Consider the following 20,170-nt stretch of genomic DNA (forward strand, 5'->3'; position numbering starts at 1 on the left):
TTTGCTGTACAGCTGAAACACAACATTGTACATCAACTATATTTAAATAAAACTTTAAAAATAAATAAATAAAAATCTTGCTACGAAGTCTTCATAATGCAGGTCTTAAGAGTTTTAGATTGGTGTAGAGACTAAATTCCATTCCGTTTTCAAAACACCTTTATAAGAAGACCAATTTAAGTTTAGTTTCATCGTTTTCTTCAAAACCACAGTGTCTGGCCTTTAACCACAGAGTGTGGGTCTTCCTCTGCACGAGACCCCATCCTCTAGCAGGAGCAGGCGGGGCGAGGGGACCCGGGGTGTTTACCCCCTGTGGCGCCAGACAGCCTGGAAAGCAGGGCTGCTTGTGGTTTTCTTGTTCTTGTCTTTGTTTTTAGTTAATTAAGTTTTTTATAGTTTTTTTTCATTTAAAAATTTTTACTTTATTGGTTATTTATTTATTTTTGGCTGCGTTGGGTCCTCATTGCTGCGTGCGGGCTCTCTCTAGTGGCGGCGAGCAGGGGCTGCTCTTCTTTGCAGTGTGCGGGCTTCTTACTGCGGTGGCTTCTCTTGTTGCGAAGCACGGGCTCTAGGCATATGGGCTTCAGTAGTTGTGGCTCACGGGCTCTAGAGTGCAGGCTCAGTAGTTGTGGCACGTGGGCTCAGTAGTTGCGGTGTGCAGGCTCAGTAGTTGTGGCACGCAGACTCAGTAGTTGTGGCACGCGGGCTCAGTAGTTGCGGCACATGGGCTCTAGATCGCAGGCTTAACAGTTGTGGCGCACAGGCTTAGTTGCTCCACAGCATGTGGGATCTTCCCAGACCAGGGCTCGAACCCGTGTCCCCTGCACTGGCAGACGGATTCTTAACCACTGCACCAACCAGGGAAGTCCAGTAAAATGTAAGTATTTTAAAACTGGGGTCCTGATAACGTACATTTTAAAATAACAGCTTTATTGAAAGCGAATTCATGTAGAAAGGCTTAAAACCCCATAAGGAAGTTCAATTTCCAGCTGCGCAGAACAATGAAGGAACACACGCTCTACAGCACAGGAGCTCTTCTCCAAGGTGGGCTCTGAGGAATCTGCTGGGTTTTCTGATTGGTCACCATCTAAGGAAACACCTTGACAGCTTTTCCCTCCTCACAACCATGACCGGTCCCAGCAACAACGGCCGATGGGACGGCCGATGGCCAAGGAGGCGTCAGTGACCAGTGGAGACCCAGGTTCACTGTCTTTGTGAGAAACGCATCGGAGAAATTCATCAGAGACTTGGCAGGTTTTCTCCAGGGTTTCAGAGTTTTGGGGTCGGTCTGCATAGTCTCATGTCTTACAGCCCCTTTTCTCTTTCTAGGATAACGGGTAAAGGAGCTAATCCACAGCAGCAGCCGCCGTGGCCTAGACACAGCAGGTGTGCAGGGGGTGAGAAGCCGACGCAACTCTCACGCACCCAGGAAAACCTTCTGACCCGGGGCCAAATCCCAGCCGAAGACGGACCTGTATGGACAGCTCTGAAAGGAGAAAGGCAGCACTCCTTTGAACAAGCCTCAGCGATTCTCAGGAGGGTTTCGTGGGAGCAGCAGAGCGGGGGAGCCCAGACTGCTCTTCCTAGAACAGCCTGGGACGGTGACGGCGGCTCCAGGGCCTTCCCTCCACCACCGGCAGGTACAACGACTTCTCTTGTTTTTCGTCTCCTTTTCATTTGTTTCTGTCTTTAAGAATCTTGCAACATTCTGCGACGTGGCCGTGAAGAAAGGAACCACTTACGTGTGCAAGAAGAGGCTGGTGTTGTCATTAAACACGGCAGGACCGTGGCCGTAGGACAGCCACAGGCACTAATGCACAAGGGTGACCGACCCGTCTACACAACCTCGTCGCCAAGCAAAGATGAGCCTCAGGGACCCGCGTGGCAGCCGTTTGGGGCGGAGCCGTCCCCACCATCCCCAACGCCCGATCACAGTCACCGTCGCCATCGGGAGAAACGCCCCAAACAGCGGTGCTGCAACCCCAGGACTGGGGGGTATGGGCGGGTCTGGGGGGCCACAGGGTTAGTGCTTTGATTTTCAGTAAGTTTGACTTCTAAGTGGGCGATTCAGAAATAAAAAAACAAACCAAGTCCGTCTTCAACAGGTCCGGGGAGGAAGGCCCCCGCCCCCGCCCGGCCTCATCATCTCCATCGCTGTCCCAGGTATTTCTCCAGAGGCTGTTTGTGGTGTGTGCTCTTAGCGCCCTTTGTTTTACGCAGCAGGTGGCACCCAGACACCCTGGTCCTGTACACCTGGCATGACCCGGGGGAACATGCCACAGAAGCGCCCTGGACATGTCACAGCGGACACTGGCTCCATCCAGCCTTTGCTCCTGCAAACCTCACGGACAGGAAATGCCGTGGGGACTTCCAGGTTTCCTCTGTAGTGGCCCCGACAGCAACAGTGTCCCGCTCGGCTGGGTCGGCCATGCCCTGGCCCCTTCCTGACACTGGTCCTCTCATTCCGGGGACCCCACAGGGCTCCTGCCAGATACCACCTCCTGTGCACAACCCCAGGACCAGCCGCCCGTGCACCTCGAGGTTCCCCATCCCGCTGGGGGACAAGTCTAATGACTAGAAAGTTCTTTCTGTTGGCTTCAGGCGACCCCCTTATTGCTCCCAGCCAACACCCTGCCCCTCTCAGGGCCACGGGCCACTTAGCGCCCAGTCCTCTCAGAGCAAACTGCCCCCAGCACCTCTCACCCTAAACAAGACCCGGCAGGCCACCGGCTGCGGTATGGCCGGTACCATGTTAACACGTGCAGGGGTCATTAACAAGGTGGAACAAACACAATGCTTCCAGGTCCAGGAGGAAACTGTGTCATGTGCCACACTCGCCTTAAAAGAAGTCACTGAATGTTTTAGCAAACTCCTCATCAATTATGAAAGACAAGCGTACGTAACCCAAAGCGAGGGTACAGAACTCTGCACTTCAGACTTCAACAAGCTTGTCCCAGGGAGCAGCACACGAGGCAGGCAGGGGCCCCTCCCGTGGAGGAGGCTGAGCCCCGCTCTCCTGGAGGGGGAGGGGAAGTGGGGAGTTGGTGTTTACTGGGGACAGGGTGTCCCTTTGGGAAGGCGAGAAGGCTCTCAGATGACGCGGTGATGATGGTGGTCACACAAGAGTGTGAATGTGTTTAGTGCCACTGAACTGTGCACTTAAAAATGGTTAAAATGGTAAATTTTACGTTTTTTACAACTTAAAAAGTCACCCCAAAAGTCACATTTTCGAGTCACCTGTTCTGTATGTATCATCTGTCTTTTCCTCTCCGGGCCCCTGGCAGCCTTGCCATTGTCCCCAGTCCTGACGTCCAGACCAAGGCCCAGGACCACGCCACCCTGTGAGCTTAATGGCTCCTATCCTCTCGGGGCCCCTGGGGCGGTGGGAAGTCCCCGCACCCGAGAACCGTGTGAGAAACGACTATGCCTGTTTCTTCCCAAATCCGTGTTTGGTGACGTCATCTCGGCGGCTTTATCGGCGCCCGCCCCCATCTCCATACGCCCCACGCCCGTCGGACCCGGAACCAGAGGCCCGGTCGCCTTACCGCCCTCGTAGTAGTGCTGCGTGGACTCCTCAAACGACCGGTCGTAACTCTGCTCTGTGTAGGACGCCGGCTGGTAGGCATAATCGCCATGTCCTGCAAGCAAACAGGGTGCCCTGCAGTCAGCGGAGGCCCCGGCTGCCCAGACCCAGGAGAGACCGCATGAACTCAGCCGTCGGGTCAGGAGACCCCGGCGCTGGGCGCGGTCCGGTTTCCCTAGACGGAACCCATGGGGGCACTTCCTGCCGTCTGGCAGCCGCAGTTCCCTTACTTTAAAGTGCAGACGGCCGCCTGCTCCTCGGGGCGGTGTGAGGATCAACAAGCCACGGTTTACAGAGTGTACTCGGTGCCCGACGCGTGACACGCACGTGGACGTCAGCTCTTAATGTCGCTACACGGTCACCATCCCCGCGCCGGCTCCCTTCGGAGTGCGTGACACCTCGTGAGGCCCGGCCACCATTCCACAGAGGGGTCACGGCTTGCCCTGCCCTGGTCTTGGCCACCTCCCCAGCGCCAGACCTGCTCACTCACCCCTGCCTGGGGGGTCCTCCCCAAATCCCACCCGTCCTCTGCGGCCATGTTAAACGCCACCTCCACAAACCCTGGGGCCATTTAGAGATGCCTGAAAGGTGACACGGAAAAGGAAAATAAGCTGCAGGAGTTGTAACTGAGCAGCCAGGAGGAGAGCGTTACGAGACAGTCAGCTCATGTTTGTCACCTTCCTGAAAGCATCTCACAATGAGCTCGTGTCCATCCTCAGGACGTTTATGTCCATCCAGAGGACTGCGCACCCAGCCCCAGGGGGGCCCGTGCCGGACGCCTCTCTCAGCAGAGACCAGCCACCCACCCCCAAAGGGGACTCTGGGTGCTTTGCCGGCGGACGTCGGGGGCTCCGGGGTCTGAACGGGGGACGTCCAGCGAGCAGCGGACGGACGCCACTGCAGCCTCACCGTCAGGGTAGTACTGCTGGTTCATGGGCTCCGAGGCGGCCTGGCCGTGGCCATACTGCTCGCCGCCGTAGTACTCCTCCTGGCCCAGGTACTGCTGGGACGAGCCTAGGGGACAGCGCCGGACGTCACCTCCCCGAGCCCCAGAACCTCCCCAACAGGCCCCCCGATCAGAGGACACTCCACCAGGCCCGCCAGGGGACACAGGGAGGCCTGCCCCACGCACTGCACACACTGCCCCGCCCCCACCGGTTCCCTGCACCGGGGGCGGGGCCTCACCTTGCTGGGAGGGCCGGTAGGGCGCCATGGGCCGCTGCCCCATCATGCTGCCCGCCTGCCCGCTCTGGCCCATCATGGCCATGGACTGGCCCTGGTAGTGTTGGCTCCCGCCCTGTGCCGCGCTGTAGTGGGACGAGGCTGCCTGCTGGTGCATCATGGACACTGGGGGACACGACAGACCCCGCGTAACCCACGAAGCTCCCGGGCGGCACCCCACAGACCCCCCTGAGCCCTCCTCCCGGGCTGGGCCTGTGCAGCTCCGCCCCGCGAGGCCACGCCACCCTTCCTGCCAACGCGCCTTTGGGCAACTCATACAATGTGAAAGGCCGGCCCCCACGCCCCTAACTCCCCAAGGCTAGTCCCAGAGGAGCCTATCGCCTCGCCCTCCCCCGAGCCTCAGGTGTCGAAGGCTCCGGCTCCGGTGGGGGCCCCGCCTGCCTGTCCTTTCCTGCCACCCCTGCTCGGGACCCTCCAGGGCAGCACCGTCCAGCACAGGGGGACGTGAGCCACGTCAGAGAATGAGAAGAAACAGGGGAAAATCTATTTCAGGGACGTTTTATTTGACCCAATATATCCAAACTAGATTGTTTTCAATATGTAATTAACGTAGCGAGAGCTAAGGAGACACTTCACATTCTCTTTTTCTGTTCTAAGCCTTTGAACCCCGGTGCGCCTGACTCTTGTGGGACACCCCGGTTGGGACCTGACGCTTCCCAAGTGCTCAAGGTCCCACAGCCCTACCTGCCCCTCAGCCTCCCACTCCTGTGCGCTGGCCGCCACCCAGTCCTCCCAGCGGGGCGGCTGCCGCCCCTCCTCAGAGCCTCCCCTGAAGCCGCCCAGCCCCCGCCTCGCCCCTCGCTTGGGAGCTGCCGGAGGAGGGTGGCCCTGGGGACCACACTGGCCTGCGCTGGAGGGGGCGGGGCCTCTGGGGCCAGTACCTGGGTTGGACTGCATGTTGATGCTGGCCCGGGACACGTAGCTGCTGATGGCGCCCTGGCCCTGCAGGGGGATGGTCTGCGAGGCCGGTCCCGAGTGGCTGTAGCCGGGCCCCGAGCCGTGGCCGCTGCCGGACATGCTCATGGAGGTGGTGGGCAGCGTGCTCTGCGCCGTCTGCTGCAGGGTCACGTGGTTCGGACCTGCCAGGGTGGGGTGGGGGTGCTGAAACCCACCAAAGACCACCTCTGACGGCAGCCCTGGCCTCGTGCGAGGGCGCCCCCCCGCCCCCCCGGGCCAGCTTCCTTCACGCGGCTGTGGGGAGGGAGGCTGACCAGTCAAGGGCGCAACGGGCGAGGGACACGGGCACGTGACCAGGAAACGCACACACGTGCTGAGCGCGCAGAGGGGCCGCCTCCTCCCCGTTACCTTATCAATGGTTCCCGACGGCTAGTGGCGGTTCTCCACCCAAGGACAGGAGCCCCACACGGAAGCCCGTGCTCTGAGGTGACGCAGCCCCAGTTCACAGGGGACCTGGAATAGGGGCCTTATCCCTCTGCGTGTCACCCCGAGCACGTGCGCCTGCAGCAGGGCCTCCGGGAGGAGAGGGTCCCCACCGCGGCGGCCGGCCACCCGGGAGCCCAGTCGGTGACCCCGTTGTTCCCCGGAACCAACCCAGAGCCCAGCGCGCCCAGGGCCGCTCACCGTTGCCGATCTGGGCCTGCATGAGGGAGGATGGTGGCAGGCCCGCGCCGATGGCGTCGCTGAGGCTGCCCTGGGAGTGCAGGCCCTGGCCCGAGCCGCTCTGGGACAGCCCTCCGGGGCCCAGCGCCAGGCTCTGGGTTGGCGGCTGTGGCAGCGGGAAGGGCACCGAGAGGGTTAGCGTGGAGAGTGGCCACCAGGAGCCGCTCCGGGGGCTCAGCCACCCTGAGACCCACAGCCGTACTCCACGGCCGCCGGCCAGCACCTCCAGGGTGGGACGCCGCCCTCACGCGGCTGGACGCCGCCGACGGCCAGCCCGGACACCTCAGGCCAAGACGGAAATGCTATGCCAAGCGTTCCCCGGGCTATCAACACACACTTGGGAGGTTCAAAGCCGGGCCCCCCTTTCCTGGGACTCAGGGAGCTGCATCCACCTCACCTTGCCCACACCCGTCCCCACCCCTCTTGGTCTCAGCTGGCCAGCTGTCTCTGGCCCTCACACCCGCTGTGCCCCAGGGCACTTGCACAGCCTGTCCTGTGCCTCAGCACCAGGTTCCCAGGGTGCTACCCCCCCACCCCCAAGCCCACCTCTGATCACAGGAGGCAGACGGGAGATGGAGCTTACCAGTGACCCCTGGCAACCTCATCTCCCAGATCTGGACCAAAGAGCAGCCCCGAAGGTCTGGACAACACTATCTACACCTGGGCCCCCCACCCCGTGGCAGGCACTCACGGCGGGCAGCAGGGACTGCATGTTCTGGTTAGAATCCGCAATCGTGGCCAGGTAGACCAGGTTCCGGTGCAGGATCTGCTGGTACCTGCAGGCGAAGGCGCAGTTGAGGGGGAGGAGGCTGCCCTGCCCTGCAGCCAAGCCCCTCCCCGGGGAGGGGGGTGCGTGGGCAGGCGGCACAGTGCTCTGCGGTCCAGGATGGTGGGGGGAGGCCCCCAACCTGGTGGCCAAGGGGGAGTGGCTACCGGGTCTGTTCAGAGAATGGGGGGGGCGGGTCAGGGGGGCGGGCCCGGGGGACACAGGAGGGGCTGCCAGGGCACGAGCCTCCTCGGGTGGACCCGGCACTGAGCTAACTGGATACCCCTGCCCCTGCAGAGGCACTCAGTGCCCGGCCCTGGGATCACACGAGGTCCCACCTGGAGGAGCTTGCTGTCCCCTGGTGCGGCTGGCCTGGGCCCCCCCAGTGGTCCCCTCTCCCCCACACTCCCACTTCCCTCCAAACCTGCCCACCTCTCCCTGAGGAGCCACCCAGGGGAGCTGACCCAGCAGCTTAGCTGACCCCGAGGCCCCACTCGCTCAGGCCACCAAGCCCCAGAGGCAGCCGGGAGGGGCACGGGCAGCCACGGCCACTCACTGGGTGCACTCAGCCGTCTTGCCCTTGCTCTGATAGTCCAGGATACACTGGATCAGGTGGTGGTTCTCATCCAGCATCTGAAGGAGGAGCAGACGTGAGCGGGGGAACACGGTGTGTCCGCGGGCGGCCCGTTGCGGGGCTCGTGAGCCCCGGCTCACGGCTCACGAGGCCCAGCGGTGCCCATCAGCAGAACTGCCCCCTCACGGCCCCAGCCAGCAGGGCCAAGCACTTTCCACATCCCTGTGCCAAGCACGCAGCCCTGCAGGCGCCAGGGCCCATCCCTCCCCCCCACCCCCGCCCTGCGCCCCCAGTCCAGGTTCTCACTCCACACAGGAAACCCACAGCCTGCAGGACCCGTTTTCTAGGGCCCTTGGCCCCGGTGCTTCTGTCCAGCAAGGGTGGACCCGGAGTCTGGAGTGTGAGGCCCACACATCACGGCCACACGGTGGGGACTCCAGGGCGGGGGCAGCCTGCACCCCTGCGAGCATCTCCTAGACCCACAAAGCTGCTGCTCCAGGACGGCCACTTGGCGACAGCACCTGGGTGGCCCACGGAGACCAGGAGGGGACAGAGGCTGCAGAAGAGGGAGGAAGGTCGCGTGGGAGCATGGGAGGGGCCGCACATGGCCGGCCAGGAGGCCTGGCGTGGACACTCCCCACCTGGACGCGGGAGGGGGTGGGGGGACCCAAGCGCCAAGGGCCTGCCCTGTCACGGCCCTGCTCGCCTCTCCCTCCCCGCTCAGCCCCTGAGCCTTCAGGGTTGATTTCCCTTGTTCGGGTTTTTTTAGTTATAACCTCCTCCTCTATGCTTGAGTGTTTTCTCCCCACTGTGGAGATGGATGCCCAAATTCAGCCATTCCCCACCCTGGCCAAGGAGCCGGCCCAAGACGGAACCACCAGAGGGCGCTCTGGGCTGGGGCTGCTGGTGGAGCCCACCCATACATAGGCAGGCGATCAAACCCAGGGGGACTGGGCATCCCGGCCATTTGTCCAGGAAGATTTCCCCAGATGAATTAAGAAAGGCAAACCACCACCAAAGGCCATGTCCTCTCCCTCTCAGAGCCACCCTTAAAAGGCTCCACGGGCTCTACGTCCTGGCCTCACGATGCCTGGCAGGAGTCCCCTCCCAAGGCCACACACTCCGCACGCACGGATGTCCATTTCAGCGTCATTCGTGTCAGCTGGAAAAAGGGGGGGCGCCAAATGCTCAATGACGGGGTGACTTAAGCAATGACAGGAAACCACAGGGTGAGTTGTTAACCAGACACTACGACAGTCTTTGTAGTTTTTACAAGCAGGAGAAAATGTTACACTGTTAGGATTTTTTTTTTTTTTTAAGCAAGGTACTAACTTCACTGAGATGAAGTTTTCCATAACTTCACCTCAGTGAAGTTATGGAAAAAAGACCAGGACACACTGCGGGGAGGATGGCGGGCTGGGTGTGCGCTGAGGTCCAAACCCTCCCAGACCTGGGTGGTGGGAAAGGGATGAAGACAGTAACCCTTCACCAGGACAAAGTGAACACGGCTGAGATCGCACCGCAGGCAGCAGGATTCTAGAAGCGGAAGCAACTGGAAGAGCAAGAACTGAATTAGCAGAACCCAGGGCGCCGGATGGGACACAGACCCACACTGGGGACCCACCAGGCTTGGGAGGGTTGAGACTCTGGGACCTTCCCCACAGCTACTTGGCAGGAGTCCCCAAGGGGGGATTCAGGGAAAATGACCAGCCCGGGAGGAAAGGGCCAGACATCGAGAGCAGGGGGACACCTCTAGCCAAGACCTCAGATGGATGACCCACACCAGCGTTTCCCGGAAGCCTGCAAATTAGATCCAGCAAAACCAGCGACAGAGGCCAAAAGCTGGGGGAGACGAAGATTATGCAAGAAGGAAACTTAAAGTACAAAAAGAAAGAAAACCCAACTACTATTAATGTCCTCAAAGATAAAAGAAGTTATTGGGTCTATTTTTTAAAAAAAAAAAACAACATGCTATTAAACAGAACAGAGAACAAAAAGAGCTCTGGGGTATTTAAAATAAATCGACCACAGCAAAAAAGTCGACAGAAGAATTGGAACATGAAGTAGTAGAAAACTCCTAGACAGCGGAGCAAAAGACCGATGTAGAAAACAGAAAGGGTAATGAAATTGAAGAACAATCCAAATGGCCAAAAACAATTCTTCTAGGACTTTCAGAAAGACAGGAAGGAAGAAAGTCATCCAAAAATAATTGTTCAAGGGACTTCCCTGGTGGTCCAGTGGTAAAGAATCCGCCTTCCAATGCAGGGGACGCGGGTTCGACCCCTGGTCTGGGAACTAAGATCCCACATGCCATGGGGCAACTAAGCCCGCACGCCTCAACTAGAGAGCCTGCGGGCCGCAAACTACAGAGTCCATGCCCTCTGGAGCCCGTGCACCATAACCAGAGAAGAGAAAATCCGCATGCTACAACTAGAGAGAGAAAAAATCTGCACACCACAACTAGAGAGCAGCCCATGCGCCACAACGAAGAATCCACGCCACAATGAAAGGTCCCGCATGCCGCAACTAAGACCCAATGCAGCCAAAAAAATAAAATAAATAAATAAAATGTATAAAAAACAAAAATAATTGTTCACGACTTTTCCTCAGAACTTGAAGGATGTGAGCGTCCAGATGGAAAGGTTCTCAAAGGGCCCCAGCCTGACAGACACACTGGGTCACAGAAAGGTCCTAAAAATGAATGGAGTGAAAAGCACAGTACTGAGCGCCTCCACACAGGACAGAAGCTTCGGGCAGCCAAGGAGCAGTGACCCAACTGCGAGGGAGACTCTACAGGAGTGACAGCAGGATCAAAAGCAGGAACCCCTGAGTGATGACCAAACCCTCGAGAGACTTCCAGAGGTGGGATGACAGGACTTGAGAGAGACCTCACGGGGGAGATGCCCGGTCCTGAAGGAGACTTTCAGAGGAGGGGTGACCTGATCCTGAGAGAGACCCCGGAGGAGGGATGGTGCAAAGCTGAGGAGGGATGAACCGACCCTGAGGGAGACTTCCTGAAGACAGATGGCCCGAATCAGTCAGAGGCTTCCTAAGGAGGGACACCCCTATCCTTGGAGAGACTTTCTGAGAGGGATGACCCAATCCCCAGGGAGACTTCCTGAAGACAATGACCTGACACTGAGGGAGACTTTCGGAAAAGTCATGACCCGATCCTGTGGGGGAGGTTCTGAGGAGGGATGACCCCATCCTGAGAGAGCTTTCCTGAGGAAGGATTAGCCAATTCTGACGGGGACTTTCTGAAAAGGATAACCTGACTAGAGGTGTCTTTCAGAGCAGAAAGACTGACAGACTACCTGAGCTGAGGAGGCTTCCATGGCTGGAAGAAAGTCTGGGATAAACTAGCGAGAAGTGATTCAAAAGAAAGTGAGGGGGCTTCCCTGGTGGCGCAGGGGTTAAGAATCCCTGCCAGTGCAGGGGACATGGGTTCGAGCCCTGGTCCAGGAAGATCCCACATGCCGCAGGGCAACTAAGCCCGTGCACCACAACTACTGAGCCCGCGTGCCACAACTACTGAGCCCGCGCGCCTAGAGACCCTGCTCCGCAACAAGAGAAGCCACTGCAATGAGAAGCCTGTGCACCACAACGAAGAGTAGCCCCCGCTCGCTGCAACTAGAGAAAGCCCGTGCGCAGCAATGAAGAAACAAAGCAGCCAAAGATAAATAAATAAAAATAAATAAATAAATTTTTTTAAAAAAGTGAGATTGCCAACTGCAGGGAAAAGAAAAGACTGGGCAGGAAAAATGATTATGTGATCCCGCATGGAACAACAGTTTTTGGGGTTTTTTTTGCGGTATATGGACCTCTCACTGTTGTGGCCTCTCCCGTTGCGGAGCACAGGCTCCGGACGCACAGGCCCAGCGGCCATGGCTCACGGGCCCAGCCGCTCCGCGGCATGTGGGATCTTCCCGGACCGGGGCACGAACCCGTGTCCCCTGAATTGGCAGGTGGACTCTCAACCACTGCGCCACCAGGGAAGCCCTGGAACAACAGTTTTATCATCAGAGCCAGAGGTGAATCTAATCCCAACCACCAGGAAGTCATACTGGGGCAACGGGAGCACAGGTGTGTGGTGGGGGAGGGGCATGCTAATGCGCCAAGGTCCCCTTTTCCATCATCATCATGTGAGGCCAACAAATGTTATGGACTTTGGGAGGTCATTAGGTTCAGATGAGGTCACGGGGGTGGAGCCCCCATCAGGAGGTCACTGCCCTGGTGAGAAGGAGACAAAACCAGAGCCTCCTCTGTCTGCTGTGTGAAGACAGCGAGATGATGACGGTCTGCAAGCCAGGGAGCAGGTCCTCGCTGGGAATCAACTCTGCCACCACCTTGGTCTCGGACTTCCAGCCGCCTGGCTGTGACTAATGAATGTCCATGGTATTCTGTTATCATAGCCTGAGTGGATTAAGTCAACAGACCATGCTTAAAGCTAAAAGCATTCAAGAAGTAGCCACTTGGTTTAGTAATGATGAGAGCCAGAGGGTGCTGCTGGGAGGTGGGGAACAGCACAGGGGTGGAAGAATGACCCTAATTTGTAATACAAGCTCCACAGCACTATTTGATTCTGTATGTGCAGGCAGGGTTTTGATGAGTAACCTCATCTAACCTAAAAACAAGAAATACGTGACAGGAGGGAAACCCTGGCTCTCTCCAAATTGGAGATTACAAATACAGATTTTACTTCTTATATGCATTTGTGTTCACTGAAATTTCTAAGAGAGGCATTTGTTACTGTTATCATTTAAAAGGTGATTTTATTATTATTATTTTTTTAAGTTTCTTTTTTTGATCTTTTAAATTTTTTTCCTTTTTTCCTTTTTTCTAGTTCTTTAATATTGGAGTATAGCTGATTTACAATATTGTGTAAAAGGTGATTTCAAAGTGTCTGGGATTGCCGGGGCTGGGTGGGTCCAGGGGCTTACCTACTCTTCTCTCTACCTGGTGTGTGTCTAAAAATGTGTATCCCTAGTACAGAGCTGAAAAATAAAGACTCCACTTACACTGACGGGAAGGTTAACAATCTACTTCTTCATGTACTTACTGCTGTCTCCTGAGCTTTCTCACAGGTGATTCTGTGTATTCCTGCACCAGAAGGCACGTCCCTCACTCTCTGCCCTCTTGGGGAAGCCTGATTTTCTATAGATTCAGGGGTGACGGGGCAGGTGATGTCGCAGAGAAAGGCTCTGAAGCCTCAGGGCTGAAACCCAAGTGCCAGGCGTGGCCCAGGGCCTCCGGAGGCGAGGATGCTGGGGGCAGAAAGTAGAGACGGTGGCCACACCATCTGGAAGAGCTGGAGCTCAGCATCGAGGGCCACAGCCGCCGAGTGGTGGTGAGATCCCCATCTCTGAAGGCCCGTCCTAGGCCCAGGCAAGCATGGCGGAGAGGCAGCCCGACCCCGTTCACGCTCACAGTGGAGCAGGTGGCAGGCGGCCGGAGCTGGGGAGAGATGCCCGTGGGCACACGTCTGCTTGGTGCCACAGGCGGCAGCGTGTCGATCATGATTTGAGCAGCGGACACCCCGGTGGGCCCCCAGGGACGGCATCTGGGCCGTGGCTGGAAAGCTGACCGGGAATGCGCCGGTGGAGGTGAGAGGAAGCGCAGCCCAGGTGGAGGGGACAGCACAGCTAAGAGGCCTGGTGGGGCAGGGCGCGTCCAAAAACGGAGACGAAGTTCCAGGAGCCTGGAGAAGAGGGTGTGGCACGTCGGAGACGGGGAACGGTGGGGCAGCTGGGGGACAGGGAGTCCTGTGCCCAGCAAAGAGGGTGACTTTCTGAACCTCAGCCTGGGCTGACTGCAGAGGCTGATAGGACCAAGGTCACAACACACATGGGCGCATCCGTTACCCGCTACTGCATCACAAACATCCCCATGTGCTGTGGTGAAAGCAACCGGTCCTTAGTTCTCGTGATTCTGGGCTGTCAGGGCGGGTCTGCTGCGGCGCTCACACGGGCTCAGCACTGGGGTCAGTTCGGAGCTCCTTCTGCACGCGGCCATCCTGGTGGTCTCAGGACTCCGAGAGGGCACCCGAAAGCACAGGCCTCACACCAAGCCTCCGTCGTGCTGGCGGACGTCTCAGTGGTCAGAGCATCACGAAGCCAAGCCCGGTGTCCCCATGGGGGCGGGAACACGGGTGCAGACCCGGGGGGTGTCCTTCCTTGGCTGCTGTTTCTGTGACAATCGACCACAGGCTTTACAAGGGACTGGACTCGGCTGTGAGGGAACTGATGACCAACGTGAGAGCTCCGCTGCCCGTGGGCCTGCCTGGCCGTGAGGACACGCAGGCGAGGACGCAGGGCCCGGCTCAGGGGACATGTCTGGGGCTGCGGGCGCCACACGTGGGGTCCAGACTGGGTGGGTGAGGGAGTGAGGATGACAGGGAACTGGGAGGGCGAGGGACTGGGGGTCCCAGAGACCACAAAGAGCTGGGCTGGGGCCACCGGGGGAACCTGGGTGACGACCTCTGAAGGGGGAGTGGCCCCTCATGACAACCCTGGAATAGGGGCCACAGAGGGGCCTGGAAGCCCTGAGGCTTGCTGCTGACAGGGGCTCAGGTCACCCCACAGTGGGCAGAAAGACCCTTGACAACCTCCCTGTGGCTGTTTTTGTAATTAACAAAGGTTGCTGTCCTTTAAGCGGGAAGAGGTTCAGGACTGGCCGCAGTCCAAGCAGCCCCAAGGGAAGGGTGGGCCTTGCACCTCCCACCCTCGGCTGCCATTCCAGCCAATCTCGGATAGTTCTGGAAGCATCCCCTGCCCCCTCGCCCCCGCTGTGTGCACACAGGGAACATTCCCGTCCCGCTGGTCTCCCATCCTCCCTGTTATCTTGGAGACTGTCCCGTTTCAGCCACAAAGATGCCCCCCTCGTTGTTTCCGAGGCTCCAGAGAATTCCACGGAACAGACAAACACGTGGTACTCAGTCGGTCTCCGGCTTCTGTAGCTACAAACAAGGCCACAGTGCATGCCCCCCACACACGGGGTGGACTCCACGTGAGATCATTCCTGGGAATCACCTGAGGCATGACAGGGACAAGCCCGGGGCCAGCTGGAGAGTGGGGTGAGCGTCACCAGGTGGCTCAACCCTTCTTCCCACTGCAGCTCTCAGGGCCGACGTTGCTAATCGATCACGGCTTCTTCTCCCCAGCACACGGGCAGCCACCACCGCAGGGGACGCACGAGCTGCGCCGCAGACTCAGCAGTGGACATTGACAGGACCCCTTCGAACATTTACCTGATTGGAGAATCCGTAAAGCAGGTGTGTAGGTTTCAAAAAACCCCAAACGTTACTCCCGTGGTGTCCTTGGAAGGGGCTGGCCCCCGCCTCGTGGTCCTACCTGTGTCTGACACACGTGTTCAACTTCCAAAGACTCTAAGACACGTTAACGTGGACACAACTGCAAACACATGTCCACCTTCCTCAAGCGACTCGGGGCCACCTCCTGTCTGGGTCACCACCGCTCCGCCCCCGAGAGCGCGGCTCCTCCGCCTCCTCACACGACCCTGGACTCCAGGTGGTTTCCTGTGGTTTGGAATCTCCTCCCCTTCAGAATCCACTCATCACTTCCAGTCAAGGGTCCAATCAAAAGGCTGAGACTGTCACTTGCAAGGTCACGTGCCATCCTGTGCCAAGTGATCACGTCTAACCGCAAGCTCGACGACGACGATGATGATGACGACGACGACATCATCCTCCTTAAAACAAGGAGCCTGAGGCCCAGAAGGGGCTGGGCTGTGCACTGTTACAGCTGAATGAGAGTCTGAACCCAGGAAACCACGCCCCCCCAGCTCCACGGGACACCACCCTCACCCCATCCCAAGGGCCCACGGCCCACTGCCCATCCTCCACCCCTGCAACAAAAAGAACCCTGAGCAGCCCCGGTGCAATCGCCCATCTGCTCAGGACCGGGACCACGTTTCAGGAGCCTTTGCTGCACAAACATCACATCTAGCACCTTCTCCCTGGAGCCTTTTGACTCCTATCATGTTCACGCGGCAGGGTGTGCAGTCGTGGTGCCCGCCACAGATCAGGAGGTCCAGGCTGGCCCGACTCTGCCCAGGTCCTGCAACTTGGGGACATCAGCACCAGGCCCCCCTTGCTCCGGGGGTGGGACGGCAGCTCCTACTCGCAGCCCAGGGATCGCAGGTGACTCCCAGCACAGAGGCCGGTGCCCAGGCCCTGACCACTGGCCCAGGGAACAGGCTAGGGGCACAGGGCCGGGCAGTGGGGACACCTCGAGTGAGTGTCACAGGGCCCCTGACTGCGGCCCCTCCCTCCGCCTCCAGACTCTGGAAGACAGACACAGCCCTGGAAGAGGCAGGCGACTGCTTTAGGAAGGGATGGGTGGACTTTACCCAGGTGCTTCCATTGTCCACCAGAGGGCACCCAGGGCAACACCTGCGTTGGAGCAGCACCTGCAGGAGGGCTCTGTGCCAGGTTTCACTGGGCAGAGGGGACAGAGGCCTGGCGGTGGCTGTTCCCTCCCGGAGGATACACTTCCCCACCCGCAGGGGCTACACTCAGAGCCCTCGGGGCAGGTTCAAGTGTGCTCAGGGGCAGCGCCCTGGCCCGGGTCCCATCCCCGCCCCTCCCCAGGGCTGGGCCCAAGGACCAGAGTGAAGGGACACCATCACTGCCATCCCTGGAGACCCTTCCCAGGTTCTGCTCACTGGGGAGAAAGCGCTTTCAGAAATGATTAATTAGCCAAGTTCGTGGGACTCTCAGAGTCCCCAGGCCATCCTCAACTGTGAAAGCAGCTCGAATATTTTATTTATTTATTTATTTATTTATTTATTTATTTATTTTCAGTACGCGGGCCTCTCACTGTTGTGGCCTCTCCCGTTGCAGAGCACAGGCTCCGGATGCGCAGGCTCAGCGGCCATGGCTCATGGGCCCAGCTGCTCCGCGGCATGTGGGATCTTCCCGGACCGGGGCACGAACCCACGTCCCCTGCATCGGTAGGCAGACTCTCAACCACTGCACCACCAGGGAAGCCCAGCTCGAATATTTTAAATGGTCAATTTACCTCCCTTACGAATTAGCCTACACATTCTTTTTTTTTTTTTTTTAATAGTTATTTGGTCGCTCTGGGTCTTAGCTGCGGCAGGCAGGCTCCTCAGTCTCAGCACGTGGGCTCCTTAGTTGCAGCATGCATGCGGGGTCTAGTTCCCTGACCAGGGCTCAAAGCCGGGCCCCCTGCACCGGGAGCGAGGAATCTTAACCACTGCGCCGCCAGGGAAGCCCCTGTCCCACATTCTCTAAGAGAAGTTTCAGGTCTGAGAGAGCACAGGGCATCCCCCTGCAACCCAGATGGCCATTCCTTACCCCTGTGCGCCCACCCCTGCCCCTGGGCACAGAGGACGCGGGGGCCAGGCCGCCGCCCTGTTGGTCTCACTCTCCCGTGCCAGACCCATACCAGCTGCCCACCTGTCCCGCAGCTCCCGTGGAGCCTGTCTCTCCCTGCACGAGGTGCTGTGGGTACAGAGGGACAAGCCACCATTCCCGCTCTCCGGCCAAGGAAACAAATTAAGGAAACCAATACAAACAGTAATGACAAAACTTACATTTATTAAGCAAATACTATGTGCTACGCGGCAACAAGGCCCCCCCATGGCAGCCGAGGCCCACTCCCGGGGGCCCCTCCAACGTGCCCCAGCCCAGCTGTGCGGCCCGCGGAGACGGCGGCAGCCCCACCCCCACCGGTGGCGTCTGGAGCACGGCCTCTGGTCCCAAACCAGGGCGAGCAGCGCAGGGCAGGTTCCAGCCTGCAGGCCAGCTGGCCAGCTACAGGGCCACTGGAGTTAGTTTGCTGAGACACGGTTCACCTCCACCTCAGGACCTCTGGCAAAGTCACATCCCCTGTGGTTCTCACCTGCGTCGCACCTGCACTAATGCTATGCTTGGTCACCACAAGCAAAACCACCTGAGCACGCAGCCCAGGCGCCCCAGATCAGGCTGGCTCTCCCAGCCCCCCCAGTTTTGGCGCCTGTACCTGCTCCCTGCAGACCAAAAGCAGGACCACCCAAGACTTCCTCAATCTTTGGGACCCTTCCTACCCCTGCTCCTTGGTTCTCCTTGTCTGGTACACCCCTCCCCCACGCATCCTCTTTTACGAGTGAACTGTGTCTCTCAAAATGATACATTCAAGTCCTAACTCCCAGTGTCTGTGATCAGGGCCTTATTTGGAAATAGGGTCTTTGCAAATGTAATCAACTTACATTTGAGGTCACACGGATTCGGGTGGGCCCTAAATCTTGTGACTGGTGTCCTTATGAGAAAAGGGAAATTGGACACAGAGACACACACAGGAAGAGGGGCCACACGAAGATGGAGGCAGAGGTGGGGGGGACGCATCTGCGAGACGAGGAGCTCCAAGGGCGGCCAGCAAACCCCAGAAGCTCAGAGGAAAGCCTGGAACAGATCCTCCCTCGGAACCCCAGAAAGGAACCAACCCTGCCAACACCATGACTTCGGACTTCTGGCCCCTGGAACTGTAAGAAAATTAATTTCTGCTGTTTTAAACTACCCCGTTTGTGGTCATCTGTTACGGCAGCCACAGGAAGCGAATACAACTGCCTATCCCAAACACTTGCACTAATGGAACCAGTGTCACAGATGCTCCAGCACGTACCAGACACTGACTATGCCGGACACTGTGCCAACCTGGGGACACAACAAGAACAGGTCAGCGACAGGAAAACCTGGGAGCCCAAGTGATGTGTCAAAGTGCTGTACTCACCACATGACTGCCAAGGGGGCATGAGGAGGGGACATTTCAGTGGGGCCTTGAAGGCTGAGTAGGAGTTTGCAGGGCAGGCTCCTATCCAAACATACTCTAAGGACATGAGTATACATCTTGCTCTCTTACTACCTTGTGTGCTTCCAAGGAACCCCTGGCTTTTCTCCATGCTCTGAGCATGAGCACGTGCTGTGGACACAGAGTGTAGAACACGGACCTCTCATGCCCTCTCAGGACACCACTAAAAGAGCCCCTGGTCTGTATATTTACGGACAAAACACCAAGGTGAGTACACAGACTGCGAGCCCTATCAGGTCAAATCAGGTGATAGCCTAAGGTGAAGACCCATCTCCAAAGGTCAGCAGGCAGATTTTCTGCCCCGGGATGCAGTCTTTCTGATCTGAGGTTTGGAAGCAGTGCTCCAACACACACTTTTGCCTGGAGACTTCGGGGAGCTTTAATAGGGGCTGGGTGCAAAGAGCAAAGTGCAAATAACTGGATATGAATGTTGACGCCAAGGCACCTTCAGGAACAGTGACTACACTCATCACACTTAAGCTCCAAAAACCAGGGTTTGCAGAGGCCCTTGGGCTGCCAGCGTGTGCATCTGAGCCACAATGCTTGACTCCGCCCAGCCCATTGTCCCACACGGAAGTCACTGTCGGGGCAGAGACCCTAGAGCCGCTGTCTGGGTTTGACTCCTGCTCCACCACTTGGCAGTGGGCACTCAGCCTCCCTATACCTGTTCCCTGATTGATAAAATGCGCATGAACATAACCACCACAAGCAAGTAAATGAACTAAGACCTGCAAAGTCCTCAGAATAAGGCCTGGTATACAGTAAGCACCCCATAAGTGTTGACTAAACAAATAAAAACACCCCACTTTTAAACCTGTATTTCTCCTGCTCCTCAAGTCATCTCTTTCCTATTTAGCGTTTACTGAGGCTTCTCATTTGTCAAAACCAGTCACAGCAAAAGTAGTCTCAAAATAGCCAAGAGCCTGAGAACAAGTCCCCCAGGTCCTGTCACGTCATCAAGGAAGAAGGGCTATGACCATCAAGGTGAGTCCCTTGGGGAAAAAGGAGGCTCATGGAAACCAAGGGATACTGCCAAGGACCCCAGATTAGAAAAGAAAACAACGTAGCTACCAAAGACACTGAGAAAATTCAAACGGGAACGACTAACACCCCCTTTCTTCTGAGCTTATCTTTTAAACACAAACAGTAGGAAAATTTAAATCTCAATTTCAAAACTTAAGACTTTGTTAAAGGTGCCCCCAAACCCAGGAGAAGGTTATCTCTAGAAAACCATGAGGCCAAACTTACAGAACGCGGGCAAGGCTGTAAAGCGAATCTGTAAAGTTTCTGTTAGGTGAGAAGGCTGGCCAGGTGTCATGCTGAAAAACAATTTGACACGCGAATAAGGGCGGCGAAGCTTGGCCAGCAGGTCAGCCCCGAGGTGTCGCGCGCTCCTTAAAGGGCTGCGTTTCTGCTGGAACGTCGTCCCACACTCTGGATGCGCCCCTTTGTGCCTCGGACTGCCAACACCTAAGGCGGCGGGCGTGGCCCCATGCGCCCCGTGGCGCCTCCACCAGTCAAGCTGCGCGCAGGGACCGGGGACGCCCACCTCGCAG

The 20,170-nt window shown here is 57.8% G+C and overlaps 1 protein-coding gene across 2 annotated transcripts in view; it reads right to left on the bottom strand.

The window, feature by feature from the left end:
• SS18L1 (SS18L1 subunit of BAF chromatin remodeling complex) overlaps window positions 1-20,170 on the bottom strand; it is a 29,662-nt gene that overhangs the window by 8,938 nt on the left and 554 nt on the right. For both annotated transcript variants that reach the window (XM_060078060.1, XM_060078059.1), the window contains exons 2-8: window positions 7,768-7,844; window positions 7,137-7,221; window positions 6,407-6,551; window positions 5,707-5,904; window positions 4,769-4,930; window positions 4,493-4,597; window positions 3,546-3,638 (exon numbers count right to left, since the gene is read on the bottom strand). In XM_060078060.1, coding sequence (XP_059934043.1) covers window positions 3,546-3,638; window positions 4,493-4,597; window positions 4,769-4,930; window positions 5,707-5,904; window positions 6,407-6,551; window positions 7,137-7,221; window positions 7,768-7,844 — 865 coding nt within the window. The remainder of the gene's footprint in view (window positions 1-3,545; window positions 3,639-4,492; window positions 4,598-4,768; window positions 4,931-5,706; window positions 5,905-6,406; window positions 6,552-7,136; window positions 7,222-7,767; window positions 7,845-20,170) is intronic.

The sequence above is a fragment of the Mesoplodon densirostris genome, chromosome 16 (genome assembly GCF_025265405.1).
Source record: "Mesoplodon densirostris isolate mMesDen1 chromosome 16, mMesDen1 primary haplotype, whole genome shotgun sequence".
Classification (NCBI taxonomy): domain Eukaryota; kingdom Metazoa; phylum Chordata; class Mammalia; order Artiodactyla; family Ziphiidae; genus Mesoplodon; species Mesoplodon densirostris.